Below are 21,402 nucleotides of genomic sequence, written 5' to 3'. Positions count from 1 at the left end.
TGAAACCAGATCGTGAGACAGGTGTCGTTCAGTTATTCTATAATATTTAAAATATTTAATATATTTAAAAATATATTAAAATCTGTGTATATATATATATATATATATATATATATATATATATATATATATATATATATATAGAGAGAGAGAGAGAGAGAGAGAGAGAGAGAGAGAGAGAGAGAGAGAGAGAGAGAAATATTTATGCATTATATATTGTCTCATGTTAAATTTACAGAATACACACCTGAGAGCTATGATGATGTAATGACAAGTGGACAGAACTCTATCAAAAATGGTGTTTACTTTTTATTGTTATTGGTGTATTTACCATAATCCTTTTATAGTGATTTATGATATATTAATCCCATTACTGCAATGTTTGTTCTGTCTATATGTTCATGTGTAGTGGACACACCAGAGCATTATGATGATGTCATCATTAATGAACAGATCTGTCAAGAAGTAAAAGGTGAGTCACACAGAACTGCATTTCATTATCACCCTTCACCCACTAATATTGAACATTTCTACCATTAATGAATCATCACGACTTTATCAGGAGTAAATCTAATAATCTCAGACAGTCATGAGGTGAAAGAGATCAATAACATCATTAATGACACAAGCTGATTTACAAACTACAATGTGAGGTTTTATTTCACATGTGAATCAGAGGGAGATCAGGAGGAGTATGATGATGTGAAGAACAGCAATGAAGATGAGAGGAACCTGTTGGGTAGGTTATTGTAACATTTCTATAACCTATATCTGCTTTTATTTGTTATGTTTCTCATTTAAACTACATCTTGATGTAAATATTACAATGAAAATTATCAGTTTGCTTTTGTTTTTAAAAACAGACTATGATGATGTGGAGGAGGAGTCAAATAAAGAAGGAGGAGCCATATGACTCACTGACCACACCCACTGCCTCTTCATCAATTCATATTACAGTTCCTGGAGATATGGGGGTTTCTTAAACTGCTGTTAAAGATTCATGGTTTTGTTATCTGAAATATTTTTGTATAACAGGTTACATGCATTGCAACAAATTTTGTAGTATTTGTGTTTTATTTTTTATTTTGATATCAATATTTTGCCTAATAAACAAAAGATACCATTTATTACGTTTGTCACAAATTATAATATATATATATATATATATATAAAGCAGTTAGAGGAAATGAGAAAACGCAAAACACTATAAACGTTTAAAGGAGTTGAAAAAACTGTTGGGGAGTTCAGCTGCTGACAGCATTATCTACCTAAATATAATGCGAAAAATTTATTTACCACTTTTATTATTATTATTATAATAATAATAATAATAATAATAATAATAAATAATAATATTACCAGATTATTATTAGGAATCAGATTTTTCCATAAATTTACTGCCATAGTATTTATTCATAGTATTTCTTGTGTACTGTCAGCTTGAATTAAAGGCACAATATGGGATTTTTTCTCCACTAGGGGTCGCTAACCTATTTACAATAACAAAGGCGTAGATTGATGACGCAACATTTGCTATGAATTATGGATTTTGTCGTCAACGTCAAGCCGACCGATCTAATAATGTATATGGATGACTGAATACATCGATGCTTTTATCATGACTGTGATATGAAGCAGTTCGGGATTGCTAAGAGACAGCTATCAGCTCCAAACGCGATGCGAGTCCCGCGGATATAAAAGGAATATGGACATTTCATTCTACCGAACTACATGCAGAATTACTACTCACAGGTCAGTTTATTAGACAAATTAAACTTGAGAGGTAACGCAGCGCTGTTTCACTCGGTCTAACATTACACTATCACACTAAACTGCATTTGAATGTGTTGAAATGTATGTGTTAACGTTAGTTTGTCTGTATGAGACTAGCAGTAAGCTAGCTAGATCAACATTAGAATAACATACAGATCATATTCTAACATTTTATCATTGTTGAACTATATAACCGTGATTAGTTTTATGTAAATGTGCTCACCTGTTTAATAAAGTACATGTAGGAGTTGTCGAAGTCTCGGACGTGGAGCTCTCGTTTATATAGTGTCCATGGGAGCTCTCGACATCTCGAAAACACCGCGCTGATATTGATTCTCGGTTTAGTTCTCCTTTTTTATCCAAAGTCTGCTTGCCATGGTCCATAATGTTTGAACGAAACAACAACAGCGTGCAAATAGACATTGCGAACGTAAGTTATGAATATAACTATGGATCTGTGAGACCGAAGGATGACCGTCACTACGGTCTAATAGGATGATAACCTTCGTTCCGCCTTCTCTCGAGACCTTATGTAAACAAAGTCATGCCCATGACCCCGGAAGCGGAACGTCACACGCTATAAAAGGGGAGTTAAACTTCCGACTCATTCTCTTACCTTGAACGCCCTAGAATTCCGAGCGACAAGAATAGTGACGGTCATCCTTCGGTCTCACAGATCCATAGTTATATTCATAACTTACGATCTGTTTCGACCTCACTCTGACCGTCACTACGGTCTAATAGGATGACTCATGTCAACAGGGTCGCGAGGAACTACAGAATCCGAACTATTCAAACCTCGCTGGGCAACAGACATCAAACTGCCGTGCTGACAGGCGTTGTGCTAGTTACGTCAACTCTATAAAAATTAGCAAATGTACATGGTGTAGACCATGATGCTGCAGCACAAATCTCCCCCACCGGAACTCCTTTTAGTGCGGCCCATGACGTAGCTACACCTCTGGTAGAGTGGGCCCGTATTCCCATAGGAACTGGAAACCCTCTTCCCGTATAAGCCTGGGAAATAACTTCAACCAACCAATGTGACAAACGTTGCTTAGAAAGTGGCAACCCCAATCTGGCCTTCCCATAGCAAACAAAAAGCTGCGAATGAGACTTCCTCAAAGCCTGAGTAAAGTTTACATAGGTGCGCAATGCCCTTACTGGACAAAGGGTGAGCAACTTCTGCTGATCTTCCTGTGAAGAAGGGGGTTGAAATTGAACTAACTCCAGAACTTGATTTCTGAACTGAGGATTAAGTACTTTAGGTAAAAAGGCAGGGTTGGGCCAGAGTGTCACTCCTGTGCTATCCGGCCTCCAACGTAAACAATCCTCACTAATAGATAGCGCCTCCTACCCTTTTAGCAGAGCATATAGCCAAGAGAAAAGCTGTCTTGAGACACAAAGCTTTAAAATCTGCATCCGCCATAGGCTCGTACGGGGGCTTAGTGAGAGAGTCTAGTACTAAAGGCAAATCCCAATTGGGTACCCGCAAAGTGCGATTTGGACATAAGCGACGAGCTCCCTTCAGGAACTGACCTACCAAGGGATGTCGGCCTAATGGCTGGCCATCCACTCCCCTATGAGATGCTGAAATAGATGAAGCATAAACCTTGATTGTGCTGGCTGCTTTGCCCTGATCCAGTTGAGCCTGCAGGAATCTAAGGACAAGTGGCACCGAGCAGGTTATTGGATCAACATCCAAGCCTAAACACCACTCTGAAAAAATTCTCCACTTTATGGAGTAATTAGCCCGAGTAGATGGAGCTCTGGCGTTATTCAGTGTCTCACGTACAGTTTCATCTAGCTGTTGAGGGACGGACTCTGCAGAGGCCATACCCATAATCGCAATGCCATCGGGTTTGGATGCCAAATCTGCCCGTCTATCTGGGATAGGAGATCCACCCGTGATGGAAGTTGCCACGGAGGACCCTGAATCAGCTGAACTAGGTCCGAGAACCATGGTCTTCCTGGCCAGCGTGGAGCAACTAGTAGAACTGTGCAATGACCCTCTCTGATCCTCTGGAGGACTTGGGAAATCAGAGGAAAGGGGGGAAAAGCATATAATAAGCCTGTCGGCCATTCTTGCGACAGAGCATCCAGGCCTAAACTGCCCTCCTGTACCGTGAGGGAGTACCATCCCAGGCAATGGGTCGTCTCCCTGGAAGCAAAGAGATCTACATGAGCTGTCCCGTATCGGGTCCAAATTTGGGCTATTACTTCCGTGTGCAATCGCCATTCTCCTGGGAGAGGCCCTGTTCTGGACAAAATGTCGGCTGCTCTGTTTGTCACACCCGGGATGTGGATTGCTCTCAGTGAGGACAGCCGTGGCCCGGTCCACGTCAGCAGGTTCGTTGCCACCTGGAGACAGCGTAGTGATTTCGTCCCTCCTTGGTGATTTATGTGGTAAACTGCTGAGGTACTGTCCGTTCTCACTAGCACATGCTTGTGACGAAAAAATGGTAACAGACCCTTGAGAGCAAGATGAACAGCCCTCAGTTCGAGCACATTTATGTGTTCTGTTGACCAATGGGGATCCCATTCGCCCCTTACTGACCTGCCTTCCCAAACGGCTCCCCAGCCTGTCAGTGATGCGTCCGTTGTTATCACTGATCTTCTGTGAGGAAGATTGCCCAGTGGGGTTCCCCTGCGGAGAAAGTCCTTGTCCCTCCAATGGAGTAAGGCCCGCTTGCAGGCCTTTGTCACCAACAGCTTCGTTCTTCTGTCCTTTTTTGGATGAAGACGAAAATAATTGAACCACCTCTGTATCGGCGTGTCCTCAGTAGGCCTAAGGGAATCACTATTGATGCTGCCGCCATCAGTCCTACCAGCTTCTGAACCCTGTGGGCTGTCACCAGCTTCCCCTTCTGGAAGTGACCTAACGCCTTCTCCAGGCTGTCTATTCTCTGGGGAGTGAGACATGCTTCCATTGTTATGGAGTTGAAATATAGCCCCAGGAATTTCACCTGCTGTTGAGGCTGGAGACTGCTCTTCTTCCAGTTCACCATGAACCCCAGGGACTGAATGTGAGCTAGTACCTCCTCTGTGTTCCTGATCACCTGCTCTCGAGAAGGAGCACAAATTAACCAATCGTCCAGGTATGGCAGGATTTTGATACCTCGCAGCTGAAGGGGAGCTAGGGCAGCTGAGATCACCCGAGTTAAAATTCTCGGTGCCAAAGACAGGCCGAACGGTAGAACCTGGAACTGAAAGGCCTGGCCTTGAAAAGCAAAGCGGAGAAAAGGCCTGTGCTCTGGACAAATTGGAATGTGGAAATATGCGTCCTTTAAATCCAGGGACGTGAACCATTCTCCTGCACGTATGGACTGCATTACCATCTTTGTATGAATCATTTTGAATGGAAGAATTTTTAAGTACTGGTTGAGGTGCCTGAGATCTAGAATGGGACGATGACCACCATCTTTTTTTGGAATTATGAAATAGGTTGAATAAAACCCAGTCTGCTGTGCGTTGAAGGGCACCTTTGCAATTGCTCCTTTTCGTAAAAGAGCTTGCACCTCTTCTCTCAATACGGGCTCCAATAATGGGTCCTTGACCATAGTCATTCTGACCCTTGAAAACGGGGGGGGGGCGCTGTCGAAACTGTAGCCGATACCCGTGAGTTATTGTAGATAAAACCCACTGGTCTGAGACCACTCTCTCCCAACTGGCCCGTGAAAGTTGGGAGGGACAGTCGACGGTCAGCCCCTGACCCCTATGCAGGGCCGCCATCACGTCCTGCACCCTTTCGTGAACCTCTCTGTTGGGCTCCCCCACGGGACTGAAATCTCCTCTGGGGATAAGCGGCAGAATTTTGTCTTTGGCCACGAAAGCTCTGCCCTTGAACACTAACAGGATTGCCACTCATTTGTCTAGACCAAGCAGGTTGCTGTGGTCTTTGTGTTTCTCGAAACCTTGGTCTGAAGACTGGAGCTGGTTTATGACAAGCCCGCTGGACAGCTTCTCTCGTTGTAATGGAGCGTTCAGCCTTATCCAGCACCTCCTGAGAATTTGAATTAAAAACGTGACCGGGAATTACTGCCAAATTCATTAGTTCGCTTCTTATGGTCTCTGGCAAAGAGGTTTGTGCCAGCCATATCTGTCTACGACATAGAACAGCCGAAGACATAGCGTCCCCCACATCACGTGTCAATTGTGAGTGGGCTGCCAGAGCAGAATCAACAAGGTTCCTAGAATCCTGGTCATCCGAACTTACGGTTTTCCGTAAGGCTGCTAAGAGGATAGCCAAAGCATTGCCTGTACGAGCTGCACGTGCAGTGGCATTAAAGGATCGTGAGATCAAACGGTCAGTTTTCGCACACTCCTTCTTGGGACAGCGAGGGTTAGCTGATGCATAGGCTGGTCCCAGAGTTGTCCATGATGCTATTTCTTGTTCTACCGGTGGCATGTCCCCCAGTCCAGTTTCTTTTGGGTAACGGGCATTGGCCAACCGTCTGCAGCCTGCATTGAATTGAGGCTTCTGAGATGGTTTCTTCCATGGTGTCCTCAACATTGAGGTATAATCATCTGCCACTGGAATGTAAGATGGAGAATTGGTCTGAGGTATGCCTTCCCAGACACCCCCAACAGGTGCAGGGTCAGACACAGAAGGCTGCAAACAAAGAATTTTTGCTGCACTAAATACTCTAGCAACAAGAGAATTTGCTGGAAAATCATCCTTCCCAGTTGATTCGTCATCCACTTCGGCAGAATCTGAATGGAGTCCTTCTCCTTGGCTCCCTCCTTCTGCCTGCGGTGCATTATCAACCAGCGAGTGGGGAGCAATAAGAGATAATACATCAGCATTTTCTGCGTCAGCGTCAGGATTACCCTGCTGCGCAGGTGGAGGAACGCATTCCTGCCCAGAAGGTAGTGATGGTGAAAATGAGTGGCGAGCTTCAACTCTGTCCATCCTCTGTGCTAAACTCTGAATAGCAGCCAGGATCTGTAGTTGAGTGTCTGTGTTGGCACCCTCCGCTGGTGGAGCAGGAGTTGGGTGTTTAGCCACTTCCACCACTTTCTCATGGCCTGATCGGTGTTCATGGCGATCATGTGAGTGCCTGCGAGAACGCTTATGACTATGCCTGTCCGATGAGCGTTCCCTCTTCCTACCACGCTCAGGTACAGAACTGCATACTCTATTAGCGCGGTGAAGTCGTTCCCCTCTGGGCAGGTCACAAGCCGCACCGCAGGGATTGTCCACATCCTCTCTTAAATGAGCCATCCCCAGGCATGAAGGGCATTCCCTATGTCCATCACGAGGGTCCATTGTTGTTTGGCAATATCGGCAGCAATGAGAGGCCATAATACCCCCACCCAGGTAAGGCCACACACAATCCCACTGACTGCGCACAGCAGTAAAGGGTATATCAAGCCCACACAAAGCAAAGAAGGCCTGCACTTAGTACGCGAACGTATTTAGCAGGCCTAAACAGCTGCGAACAGTGATATAGGGCTCCAAAAGGAGAAAATACTCACCAAAATTTTGTAATGAAGTATATTCACTAGGTTACTGATGGATACTCTGAAAGAAAACAGAAATAACCCATAATATTGAATGGCTAGTATGTTTAGAAACTAGCCTCAGAATCTCTGCCTCAAATATCAATATAAACTTGTCATAATTCAAGCATTTGAATTAAGTGATTGCACAGATAACAACAATAATACACAAATAAAACACCACAATTCACAGGGGCACAAGGCACCTGCACCACTTGGGTGATGAATTGAATGGTAAATAACAATATAATTCGGTTCCTACCTGTACCAGGTCTCTAGAGGCGAGAAAGGTAAAGAGAATGAGTCGGAAGTTTAACTCCCCTTTTATAGCGTGTGACGTTCCGCTTCCGGGGTCATGGGCATGACTTTGTTTACATAAGGTCTCGAGAGAAGGCGGAACGAAGGTTATCATCCTATTAGACCGTAGTGACGGTCAGAGTGAGGTCGAAACAGATCTACACAGTTGTCCGCGTCAGTTTGGTTACTATCAGAGGGCTCGTTCATAGCTCTGGTTGCCATGGCAGCACGAGCGGAAACCAGAGACAACACGGATATGACGCCATTGACGGCGACAAAACGGAAATAAAGACACGGTCCGTGTCTTCGAATTAAAAATATTAATTTCTCTGGATTTAGAAGTTAATTGGAACTGTCGGGATAATGTAAATACACAACTTTAAAAAATATATAACATAGATATAGTGATTTTTTATATTTTTAAATAAAAAAAATACATATTGTGCCTTTAACTTAAAGGGTTAGAATTAAAATTCTGTCAGTAATTACTCACCCTCATGTTGTTCCAAACCCTGTAAGACCTTCGTGTAACGAATGAGAAGAGGAAGCAAGATGCAAGTAAAAAGGCTCTTTATTGTATGTATATTTGAAGGAAGGTCAAAGTCCAGAACAGACGGGCTAGCGGCGCAGGGACCCCGATGGCCAGATGAACCCGGTGAAGGGAGTGCAGCAGTGCGGTGAGATGAGTCCAGTGATGAGAATAATCCAGAATAAATCCACAGGAACACGAACAGGAACAAGGAAGGCACAAGACTTGAGATGCAGACTGGAACACTACCGGGACACCACAAACAACGATCTGACAAAGGAGATGAGAAAGTGGTGAGCATATGGGTAATGGGATGAGCTGCAGCTGGTGACGGGAGTGATGAGCTGGATTGCTGATGAGCGCTAATGAGCCGGCACGCCCACATAATTAGTACACACACACACACAACAACAGAACACGAGACAAGAAGGAGACATAGGATTTATGAACCGTGACACTTCGTTCATCTTCGGAACACAAATTAAGATATTTTTGATTAAATCTGAGAGCTGTCTCACTCCTCCATAGGCTCAAGGCATTATAACTTGCTGGCCCAGAAAATATATTAAAGACATCGTTAATATAGTCCAAGTGACTACAGTGGCTCAATCTTAAGTTTATAAAGCGACGAGAATACTTTTTGTGCGCAAAAAAAATTTAAAATAGTTTTTTCACGTAGTATAACTGCGCAGCGCTTCTGTGTTGTACGTCACACGCATCACACACATGACCAGCATCGGCCAATAGTGAGCCTACGTGTGACGTACAACACAGAAGCGCTGCGCAGTTATACTACGTTAAAAAACTCGAGGCCCAGAGAGAAGGAAATGAATAGTGGAATAAAGTCGTTATTTTTGTTTGTTTTTTGCGCACAAAAAGTATTCTCGTCGCTTTATAAACTTAAGATTGAGCCACTGTAGTCACTTGGACTATATTAACGATGTGTTTAATACATTTTCTGGGCCAGCAAGTTATAATGCCTTAGAAGCCTATGGAGGAGTGAGACAGCTCTCAGATTTAATCAAAAATATCTTAATTTGTGTTCCGAAGATGAACGAAGGTCTTACGGGGTTGGAACAACATGAGGGTGAGTAATTACTGACAGAATTTTAATTTTTGGGTGAACTAACCCTTTAAGTAGAGCATAATTTAACCTTTATTTAAACCTTTATAAAAACACTCACTCAAACTGCACATTTTATTGTGTGATGGTGCATTTTTACTTTAAAATGCTTTAAACTACTTGAAACAGTTTTTAAGTCTGATGTGAGTTATTTGCGCTGCGCTTGAATCTTTTGCAGCAATAGCTCCATCTGCAGGTTGAGGTTGGGCTGACCCTTCTTGGTTTTTCTCTTCAACAGCTGATATGTTGCCATTTTCTTTTCCTTGTATTTCTTGAGAGCCTCCTCACGCTGAGATTTGTCTTTCAAGAATTCCTACAGAGATACACATAATAAAACATGCGTTGATCATTTAGGTAAAGAATGTAAGGGTGGTGAAAATGTGTACATGTACATGACATAATGGATCTTCCTTAAAGGCTTAGTTCACCCAAAAATGTAAAAAAAAAATCATAAATTATTTACCCTCATGTTGTTTCAAACCTGTAAGACTTTAGTTCATTTTCGAAATACAAATGAAGATATTTTAAAAGAAATCTTAGAGATTTTTGTCCTTCCATTGACAGTCCACGCAACTACCAAGAGACACCATAATTTTATATGATTTATATGATTCACATATGTGACCCTGGATCACAAAACCAGTCCCAAGTAGCACGGGTATATTTGTGGCAATAGCCAACAATACATTGTATGGGTAAAAATTATCGATTTTTCTTTTATGCCAAAAATGATTAGAATATTAAGTAAAGATAATGTTCCATGAAGATATTTTGTAAATTTCCTACCGTAAATATATAAAACATTTATTTTTGTGAGTGAATGCAGCAAAATTGGCAACATAAATGTAGACCTTTAAAGACGACTTTCTCAATGTTTAGATTTTTTTTGCTCCCTCAGATTCCAGATTTTCAAATAGTTGTATCTCGGCCAAATATTCCTAACAAACCACATCAATGGAAAGCTTATTTATTCAGCTTTGAGATGATGTATAAATCTCAATTTAAAAAAAAAAATACCCATGTGACTGGTTTTGTGGTCCAGGGTCCCATATAAACATTGATCAGCGAACATAAACACACTGTAAAAACTAAAGGAGCCTCAAATATCCTGTCGGATACTCAAGGAACTTCAAAATTTAAGTGCCTCAAAGCTCTTTCTCCTATAGTAGGGTTACTGGAGGAGCATTGACATTCTTTGAGGTTCTTGCTGGAACTTATGGGATCCTTTAAGCACTTTGTATTTAGTTCAGAGGTTCTGGAGTCACCTTTTCATTACTATGAGACCTCGAAGTGCTTTGGGGGAAAATAGAGGAACTTGAATGCGATAAAAGGGTTATTGGAAGATCTTTTAACATTTAAGTGGTTCCTGGAAGATCTCTTATGTTAAAGCCAGCATCTGGAGGAACCCAATGGTTCTGTGAGGCCAGAATGAGAATATTATTATCCTATTATTATTATTATAGGCTACTTAAAGGTATAGCGGAGGATCTTTCCAAATTTTAGATAAGACCCGCCCTCTCCACTTTTTGAAAAGTTTGATTGATTCACCAGAATGATTGACAATTAGGAGGACCAATAGTTTAGACTACCCACCAGGAAGTAAAACATCCTCCGCTATACCTTTAAGTTTGATTCAGTATAGCCTACATACCCAGGTGAAAAAAGACGTAGCCTACTATTAAAAATGTACTTGAGTGTGTTTTTAGTAGGCCTACAATACAAATATACTTTAATGCATTTTTAATACATTTAACAGTAGCCTACGTCTTTTTCACCTGGGTAGCTTACATTTATTTAGTATCTATAGGCCTATTTTGTTGATTAATTTAAACCTTAAACAACAACACTAAATTATAATAATATTAATAAGAAGAATTCATTAATTATTATTGAATAAATAATAGTAATAAAATATTAATTTTTACCTACTTCTTCATAAATTATTATTTGAAGAAGAAGAACTAGGAGGAGAAAAGTTTTATTCTGTCACGAAACTGCTGCTATTCCTCAGCTGTCGTCGCTTCAGTGATCCTCGCGCTGTTCGCGCGCAACAAAGCTCAGCTGATCGACGTCATCGGGTAACGGCTCCTCTCATCAAAGCTTCCGCCGTTTGATCGGCTCTCCATTACAAGGTTTGTAAACTCGCCAAATAAATATAAATACAGAGTCAACTCACTATATATTCAAACACACATATATATAAACTAAATTGATTATACATTACTACTTTTTTACAGTGTTTACCACTCGTTTATTGCACAGTATCTGGTATGAAGGTTTTAGCCGCGATGCTAACTACGTAAGTTAATGAACAAATGGAAATGATTGACTTATTGTCTTAGATTGATTTAGTCATTCAATTCAACATATTCTGTAAAACTGTGTCTTCAAATTGCTGAGATAGCCTAACTAATGTAGCTGATTCATTGGCGTTTGTTATGAATAACAAAAGCAGGTTAATATTTGGTCTGTTTTTGTTTAGCCTAACTTTACTTACTACAGGTGCCCTCATTCTCTCAAATACCATTTTAAAGCCATTTACTGGTCAATAAATATTATGTTGTGAATAATCAGCTTTGTTCTTTTATTTCCCCAGAACAACCAGTACATTTCTAAAATAATCTGAACATTTCAGAGGGAACATTGAATTACAGTAAGTTACCTGCACCACATGCAAGTACTTTATTACTATGAACTTTCTCTGTGTGAAATTGTATTGTTTGACTGTGTACTTTTTTAATAAGTTATTCTCTGAAAATCTTCCCTCATGCTCTCAAATCTCATTCATGTTACTCAGAAAAATAATATCACAGGTTTGGAGCTAATAATGCTATGCATTTTTTATAGGCTATACCTTAATCATATGCATTTGAATATAAGACATTTGAACCCTGAATTATAACTTAAAGTTTAGTCTTTTTCGACAAAAAAAAGGAAAAAGCTATTATATGACTTCAGAAGACTTACAACACAACCCATAACACATGAGTTGTGTATGGAGGTATTTTTGGTGCAAAACTACTGAACGCCTGTGACAGTGGAATTTGAAGTTGTAGAGAATAGCCACACATGTGTATCAGTAAATTTGAAGTCACAGAGAGAAATGTTTTAAGAGTTGCAAACTTGTAGACTTTTTTTTATCTTCCACAAACACAACACAACAGTCACACCTTCTCAAATTCATCATTGCAGGTGCACAAATCCTATTCTACAAATCACAAATTAAGAAACTCATACGCTCATTTTTTTGCTACAGTTGCTGCAGTGAATATGGTGCAAAACGCATTTACACACCCGCATCAAGAAATGTGAAGTCACAGAGAAATTTTGCTCATCTGCAAATCAGTATGTGAATTCATCCAATGAGAGTTGCACACTTGTAGAATATTTTCTCACAAATGTCTTGTATATTTTTCTAGCACAAACACAAGTACATAACTACAGCTGCTTGAATCTGCTGCGACGAATCTCAAACACTGTTTTTCGCTTTCAAGTGACAAGTTTCGCGAGCTCTCCCTTTTGCACCAAGTGCACCGTGAAATGTGGGGCAAAAGTGAGTTGTGCATCTGTAGAGGCAGTGGGCGGAGCCTACATGAATATTCATGAGTTTCCCGGGCATGCGCGTGGAACTGCTCATTCTAGTTCACGCTCCTCGTTTCTCAGCAGGTTTAATGGATTATTTCAAAAAAGGTAAATATAGTTTCAGCGCGAACTTAAACTACAATTGTGTATCGTTTTGTTAAATTCATAATGTTGTTATTAATTCGTCACTGACTGAATGATTGCTGGCATTCACTTCGTGTAGGCCTATATACAGTAGCTACAGCAAACTTCAACTCGTCGTATAAATTGCACCTTGCAAAGCTTTAAAACTGTGGCTTTTACTAATTATTATCATTTGTTGATTGCAATAAATTAAATAAACCTTCACAAATGTATCTGTGGGCTAACACTTTAAAAATATATATATAATATATCCTGGTGTGATTGTTCTTAAATTCTTGTTCGTTTAAATAAGCCAAATCATGTAAGACCAAACTCAAGCATGAATGTGTTGCTTTAATACATACGTACAATTTGGATTAAACAAAATTGAATGGACAAAAGTGGATAAATTACATTTGATACAACTAGGTTACTGTAAATGAGAAACAAAAAACACTTAACATTATTTTACGGAATAAGAGCATGCGCGTGGAACTGCTCATTTCTAGTTCACGCTCGTTTCTCAGCAGGTTTAATGGATTATTTAAAAAAAGGTAAATATAGTTTTAGCGCGAACTTAAACTACAATTATGTATCATTTCATAAAGTTCATAATGTTTTTATTAGTTTGCACGTTTTGTGCATTCGTTAATGACTAAATGATTGCTGGCATTCACTTCGTGTAGGCCTATATAAAGCACAAACTTCAACTCGTTCATTTCGTTGTGCTTTTCCTCTGTACATTGCAATGCTTTAAACTGTCTTTTGTTATCATTTGTTGAATGTCAATGTCATTGCATGCAAAATGAGCATTAATTTATCCACTTTTGTCCATTCAATTTTGTTTAATCCAAATTGTACGTATGTATTAAAGCAACACATTCATGCTTGAGTTTGGTCTTACATGATTTGGCTTATTTAAACGAACAAGAATTTAAGAACAATCACACCAGGATATATTATATATATTTTAAAAAGTGTTAGCCCACAGATACATTTGTGAAGGTTTATTTAATTTATTGCAATCAACAAATAATAGTAATAATTAGTAAAAGCCACAGTTTTAAAGCTTCGCAAGGTGCAATTTATACGGCGAGTTGAAGTTTGCTGTAGCTACTGTATATAGGCCTACACGAAGTGAATGCCAGCAATCATTCAGTCAGTGACGAATTAATAACAACATTATGAATTTAACAAAACGATACACAATTGTAGTTTAAGTTCGCGCTGAAACTATATTTACCTTTTTTGAAATAATCCATTAAACCTGCTGAGAAACGAGGAGCGTGAACTAGAATGAGCAGTTCCACGCGCATGCCCGGGAAACGCCTCGGTTACGACTGTAACCTTGGTTCCCTGAAGAGGGAACGAGCGTTGTGTCGAAAACTGACGCTATGGGAACGCTTTGCGTGATGACGTCTTGAAGCACATGTAAAATCAGTCCAATGGTGTGGCGGAACGTCAGAGGCGGGTGACGTCACGTACCAGGAAGCTATAAAAGCCGGCCCGAAACAGAAAACGAAAGCTTCGTAAAGTCTGAAGTCGCGCTGACAGGCATGAAGGAGATATGGCAAGGCGACGCAACGCTCGTTCCCTCTTCAGGGAACCGAGGTTACAGTCGTAACCGAGGCGTTCCCTTTCAAGGGAACTCCCGTTGCGTCGAAAACTGACGCTATGGGAACGTCTATACCAACGCCTCCATAGCTACAAATGTCTGTCCTGTGTGTAATCATGTGAGCAGCACTAAGAAGACAAAACATGAGACCCTGGAGTAGAGTCTAAATCCAGAGAGTAGAACCTGACGAAGGTGTGCGGTGAGGACCAGCCTGCCGCATCACAGACGTCCTGTAACGATACTCCTGATATAAGGGCCTTAGAGGCCGCCATACTCCTAGTAGAGAGCGACCGGACAGCCAAAGGAGAAGGCTGTCCAGCCGCCTCATAAGCCAGTGAGATAGTCTCAACCACCCACTTGCTCATCCTTTGCTTAGACACTGGACCTCCCTTGTTAGGGGAGCAAAAGTCACTTTTACGCCACAGGGCAGCTCTGTGGACATACGCGTCTAACGCCCGAACAGGGCAAAGCAAATTATTCGCCCCCTGGACCTATTTCGAAAGGGAGGAGGACCTCCAAGTGCCACGAAGGAAACGAGATACCAAGGGGTCTTTCCCCACAGACATTCCACCCAAAGGACTGTGGTAAGCACCTATGGCCGCCACATAGACCTTTAAAGTGGACGGGGTCAGACCTGCAGTGAACCGTTCCTGCAGGAACTCCAGCACTGTACCAATTGGGCAGTGGACTGGGTCCAACCGACGGTCACTACACCAAGAAGTGAATACTCTCCACTTCAGGGCATAAAGTTTCCTCGTGGAGGGAGCTCTGGACTGTAGAATGGTCTCAACAACCTCGGTTGAGAGACCTGACTCTATGAGCTGGGCCCCCTCAGAGGCCAAGCCCACAGGTTCCACAGTTCTGGCCGAGGGTGAAATATCGAGCCCTCTGCCTGGGACAGAAGGTCCCTCCTGACGGGTAACTCCAGAGGATGCCCGTCGAGGAGGAACACAAGATCGGGAAACCATACTCTGCCCAGCCAGCGCGGGGCTATAAAAAGCAGGCAAACCCGGTCCCTGCGAACTCTTTCCAGAACTCCCGGGAGCAGAGCAACTGGGGGAAAGGCGTACAGACGTAGCCTCGGCCACGTCTGTACCATAGCATCCAGTCCCAGAGGAGCTGGATGCGTGAAGGAGAACCAAAGTGGACAGTGAGACGTCTCTCGAGACGCAAACAGATCCACTTATAATTTCCATATCAGCTCCACCACCTCGGGGGTGGAGCCACCATTCCCCGGGCCTCGGCCTCTGTCTCGACAGAGTGTCTGCTCCTATATTCTGGACCCCGGGGATGTAGGCTGCCTTGAGTGACAGCAACTTCCCCTGGGACCACAAGAGGATATGGCATGCCAGCGCAAACCCCCTTGATATAGGCGACTACCGACGTGTTGTCCGTATGTACTACACATGGTGTCCCCTGAGACCTGTGATAAAGCTCCTCAGAGCCCGGAAGACAGCTAACATCTCTAGGCTATAGAATGCCAGGAACGATGATGGTCTTCCCACAGACCTTGAGATGAGCGACCCTCAGGATCGCTCCCCAACCCGTGAGGGAAGCATCCGTCGTTAGCAGTTTGCGACGACAAGGAGCTCCCAGCACTGGGCCCTGGGACAGGAACCAAGGTTTCTTCCACATAACCAAGGCACGTAGGCATCACCGCGTGACCTTGATTGTGCGAAATGGGTTGCCCCTCGGGGAAAAACCCTCTGGTCCTGAGCCACCACTGCAGGGGCCTCATGTGCAGCAGTCCAAAAGGTATCCCGTTGGAAGCTGCTGCCATGAGACCCAACAGTCTCTGGAACTGTTTGACAGTGAGTAGCTGGCCTAGCTTTACACTTCTCACAGCTGCCAGGATGGAATCGAAGCGTGGCGATGACAGGCGCGCCTGCATCGACACTGAATCCCAAACCACGCCTAAAAAAGTGGTCCTCTAAAATGGAGAAAGCACACTCTTCTTGGCGTCCAGCCGTAACCCCAACTCTTTCATATGGGCGAGAACAACATCTCGATGTTGAACCGCCAACTAATGCGACTGAGCTAAAATCAACCAATCGTCGATGTAGTTCGTGATGCGAATACCCCGGAGGCGCAGAGGCGCCAGAGCTGCATCCACGCATTTGGTGAAAGTGCGGGGTGATAAAGCCAGGCCGAATGGAAGAACTCGATATTGGTATGCTTTGCCCCCGAAAGCAAACCTCAGGAACTTCCAATGACACGGACGGATGGAAATATGCGTCCTTGAGGTCTATCGTGACAAACCAGTCCTCGGACCTGATCTGTGGCACGATTTGTCTCAAGGTTAACATTTTGAACTTGAGCTGCATGTACTCGTACAGAACTCGAAGATCTAAAATGGGACGCAATCCCCCGTCCTTTTTTGGAACTACAAAGTACCGGTTGTAAAACCCGGTTTCCCTGTTGGAGGGGGGTACATATTCTATGGCCCCTTTCTCTAACAGAGTGTTTACTTCCTGTTCCATAACCAGAACCTGCTCGGGGCCCACCACTGTGGGCAGGACCCCCATAAACCGCGGTGGGCGTTAATAGAATTGTATCTAATACCCTTTTTCCACGGTCTGCAGGACCCAACGAGAAACATTTGACAGTAGCTTCCACGCTGTCAAAGATTCTACTAGAGGTACCAGTCTCTCGAGACTGGTTTCTGGATTTTGTTGCTGTTGAGTAGTCGGTTCGTCGCCCTGTAACGGCGCACCGGCAGGGAACGACCAAACAGACTGCTCCAGCACCCTCCTCAGAGGGGGCGGGCATCCCGAGGCCACTACGTTTCCGGGTGGACCTTGAGATATGTGCTCGCCGGAGACCGCTGCGCCCTGTAACACCGGAGGCGGCAGGGTTGGCAGAACGGTCCCCTGAGGGCACCGAAGAGAGACGGCACCGTATTTTTCTCCTGCTGTTGAGTAGTCGGTTCGTCGCCCTGTAACGGCGCACCGGCAGGGAACGACCAAACAGACTGCTCTAGCACCCTCCTCAGAGGGGGCGGGCATCCCGAGGCCACTACGTTTCCGGGTGGACCTTGAGATATGTGCTCGCCGGAGACCGCTGCGCCCTGTAACACCAGAGGTGGCAGGGTTGGCAGAACGGTCCCCTGAGGGCACCGAAGAGAGACGGGCACCGTGAAAAGAGGTGTTAACCGCTCTGCTTCGGGGGGACTACCCTCACGCTCACTACCCTCATTACCCGATGATGACGTCGATCAGCTGAGCTTTGTTGCGCGCGAGCAGCGCGAGGAACTGAAGCGACGACAGCAGAGGAATAGCAGCAGTTTCGTGACAGAATAAAACTTTTCTCCTCCTAGTTCTTCTTCTTCAAATAGTAATTTATGAAGAAGTAGGTAAAAATGATTATTTTATTACTATTATTTATTCAATAATAATTAATGAATTCTTATTAATATTATTATAATTTAGTGTTGTTGTTTAAGGTTTAAATTAATCAACAAAATAGGCCTATAGATACTAAATAAATGTAAGCTACCCAGGTGAAAAAGACGTAGGCTACTGTTAAATGTATTAAAAATGCATTAAAGTATATTTGTATTGTAGGCATACTAAAAACACACTCAAGTGCATTTTTAATAGTACGTCTTTTTTCACCTGGGTATGTAGGCTATACTGAATCAAACTTAAGTAGCCTATAATAATAATAATAGGATAATAATATTCTCATTCTGGCCTGCTGGCTTTAACATAAGAGATCTTCCAGGAACCACTTAAATGTTAAAAGATCTTCCAATAACCCTTTTATCGCATTCAAGTTCCTCTATTTTCCCCCAAAGCACTTCGAGGTCTCATGGTAATGAAAAGGTGACTCCAGAACCTCTGAACTAAATACAAAGTGCTTAAAGGATCCCATAAGTTCCAGCAAGAACCTCAAAGAATGTTCATGCTCCTCCAGTAACCCTACTATAGGAGAAAGAGCTTTGAGGCACTTAAATTACATTTTGAAGTTCCTTGAGTATCCGACAGGATATTTGAGGCTCCTTTAGTTTTTACAGTGTAATCTTCTCACCTCTGGGTCACACACACACACCCTGCAGCTGTACTAACATCATAAAAGAAACTCAGAATACAGACAAATGAATGTATGGCATTCATTTGTTAAATCATTGAAAATAAATTCAAAGAAAAGATTAATTTTTTCCCTCAACAATTCCTCCTCTTTATCATTCTCTGATAAACTATATATAAAAATTCAGCCTTGTTTTCTAATTTTAATTAAACCCATTACGCTATTAAATCTTCAGAATAGAATCAATTCAAGTCTTTACATAAGACTAGAATTAATTCAAGTTTCTTACATCACAGTTATACCCTTCATGTCTGATTTTCGTATACCTGATCACTCTACTTGAACTTTGAAAGAAATACGAATTTTTTTTTTTTTAAGTAAAAAGCTTGTAACTAATAAATAAGCATTTTGTCTGAAACCGGGCTAAAAATGAACAAACATTGTTATCGCATTTTCCTGGTTGAGAACCAGACCCTCAGTCATCCCAGACATAGCTCAAAGCATATAGTAAGAAAAACATAAATTATTATAATTGCAACTTCCGTCACTCGTACCATCTGCATATTTTGTTCATCCCTAGGATAGACTGTACCCATTAATAACAAAATTATCAGAATAACACATACAATCATAACACTATGTATTTGTATATGTAGCTTTTTCAATTAATCACAATATTTTGTCAGGAAATGGTTTTACTTCTAAAGCTATATTTAATTAAAATCTATTTAATAAAATCTAACCCGAAAAGTTTTATAATTTGATCATTCGTTGTTCGAAATTATCCCTGACTTTTCCATTACATACCGTCTTTTTTTTTTTTCTTATCACCATACTTCACATTAATTAATAGATCTTCTATCCGAAAACACATTTTTCTTTGCACAAGTCAAATTATTAGATTTATATCAATACTAAGCCCTAATTTGATTCAATCAAATAAAAATCACAAAACTTTTCTTCAACCATTAATTGGTCAACATTTTCTCCAGATATGTTGATCATCTCGTTGCCTCATGGACGTTCCATCTTCACCAATATGACACTTTGCATGCCGTAGAGAGGATTTTTCCAACGTTGGCAGGGGAGATAGTTTCTAGCACATATCATTGATCCCCCACTTTATTCTTTGCGTTGGCGTTTTGGGTTGCTGACGTTGGTTGGTGTGGTTAAAGTCTAACCCAGGTCTAACACCCTTCAGTCATTTTCAAATCCTTACAAGATTTTCCCTTAGATCACGATTTACTGTCTGCTGTCACCTGCGAATGGAGACCTTAAGTGATTTTGTTAGTGACCGCTTGTCTTGTCGTCCCTTTGGTGTGACCTGTGAAATTTTCAACCTGAAACATATCACCGGATAATTTCTTGCTCATTGAATAGCACTCAGGGTCCTTGTTCCCCTAAAAAAACATTCAACCCATGTTGCTCATGTTAACAAAACAATACAGAATCAGTTCTGTTTGGTTCAATCCGTTCTGACATCCTGCAAAATGAAAATGTTAAGTTATGCGCTGCGCAAGGTGTGGCATCTTTCTGCCACAATAATGACCCAGGCCAGGATTACTAATCAAATTCATTCATAGCTATTGTTTTCACTGGGCACAGTCTGCCCTGCCATTTCACTCCTGTGCTGGTTTTAGACAAATTCTTCTAACCCTCTGGGTTTTCCTGAATGCAAATGGTCCTTCTGGCCCCCCCCTGAAGAGTTGAAAGGCTCTTATCTGACCATTTGTTCATGTGTGTGTGTGTGTGTGTGTGTGTGTGTGTGTGTGTGTGTGTGTGTGTGTGTGTGTGTGTGTGTGTGCGCGTAAAAGTCTGCATCTTCTGTAAAGAAAAACAAATGTTGAGGTTATTGTCACATAGTTTTCTTTTGTCTGCTGTGCTGCCGCATCTGCTCCGGCGTTTCCTGTCGAAACAATTCTTGTTATTAGCACACTTAAAAATACAAACAATGCACACAGCAATTTTGTTCGGGGGAAGAATGACTTCTTGCAGGGCTTTTACCCAATTAAAACCCAGTGTCCTTCCAACATTTATCTTCCCACCTGTGCGATGGCTTTCAGCAAATGTGACCCCAACTGTTATCATCCTCCTCTTGACGCACGACTTATCAGTTCTTGCTTTCCCTCAGAAATCAAACCCATGACCTTGGCGTTACAGGTGTCAAACTCTAATGTTTGAGCTACAGGAAAACTGCAATATTTGTTCATATTTACTTGGTAACATTTGTTTGGACAAAGTTTGCTAACCCAAACGTTGTCCTTCAGCCAAATTTCTTTTAGACATCTTTCTTTGCCTCTTAAACAAAAATATTACTTAAAGCCACAATTTCATCTTCTTATCAAATTGTTTTAAAGGGCAGCGGCCCCGAGTCTCACAGCGTATCCTGCTTTTCAGGCCTGTCGTTGGTCTCGCAATTCAGTCATCTACAAACATTCTCCAGGTCATCAATTGGTCAGGTCAGGTTGTGGTGTGCACACGTTCGTCAACAATTGGTCAGGTCAGGTTGTGGTGTGCACACGTTCGTCAGCGTCAGTCGAATGACAATCTCCCCCTTTTTTTTACAATACACAGCCTAACTGTTAAGGGCTCTCTGGATAGTCTGATATTTACTTAGCCTACGTGTTTGTTGCTGTCAAATCTATAACATTTTCTCAACACATGACTGACGGCTATCTACGACTTCACAATTCTAATTTACACATCAATACTTAAACCTGTCCAGAAGGTAATTCAAATTTACTGCACATCATAAATGACCAAAATAACAATTAACAGACAGAGCTCGATGATCAATCAACTTAAAGCTCGTCCTATATTCTGTGTTGC

The 21,402-nt window shown here is 42.0% G+C and overlaps 1 protein-coding gene across 1 annotated transcript in view; it reads left to right on the top strand.

The window, feature by feature from the left end:
* The window catches only part of LOC309493551 (uncharacterized protein), a 117,428-nt gene that overhangs the window by 19,104 nt on the left and 76,922 nt on the right, over positions 1-21,402 (top strand). The window contains exons 15-18 of the mRNA XM_082191128.1: positions 1-21; positions 239-298; positions 410-472; positions 677-749. The exon at positions 1-21 is cut by the window's left edge and continues 57 nt beyond it. Coding sequence (XP_082047254.1) covers positions 1-21; positions 239-298; positions 410-472; positions 677-749 — 217 coding nt within the window. The remainder of the gene's footprint in view (positions 22-238; positions 299-409; positions 473-676; positions 750-21,402) is intronic.

This window comes from Leuciscus leuciscus, assembly GCF_965113295.1.
Source record: "Leuciscus leuciscus genome assembly, contig: HAP1_SCAFFOLD_100, whole genome shotgun sequence".
Classification (NCBI taxonomy): domain Eukaryota; kingdom Metazoa; phylum Chordata; class Actinopteri; order Cypriniformes; family Leuciscidae; genus Leuciscus; species Leuciscus leuciscus.
Note: the sequence above shows the minus strand (reverse complement) of the source record. Positions and strands in the feature narration are given on the sequence as shown.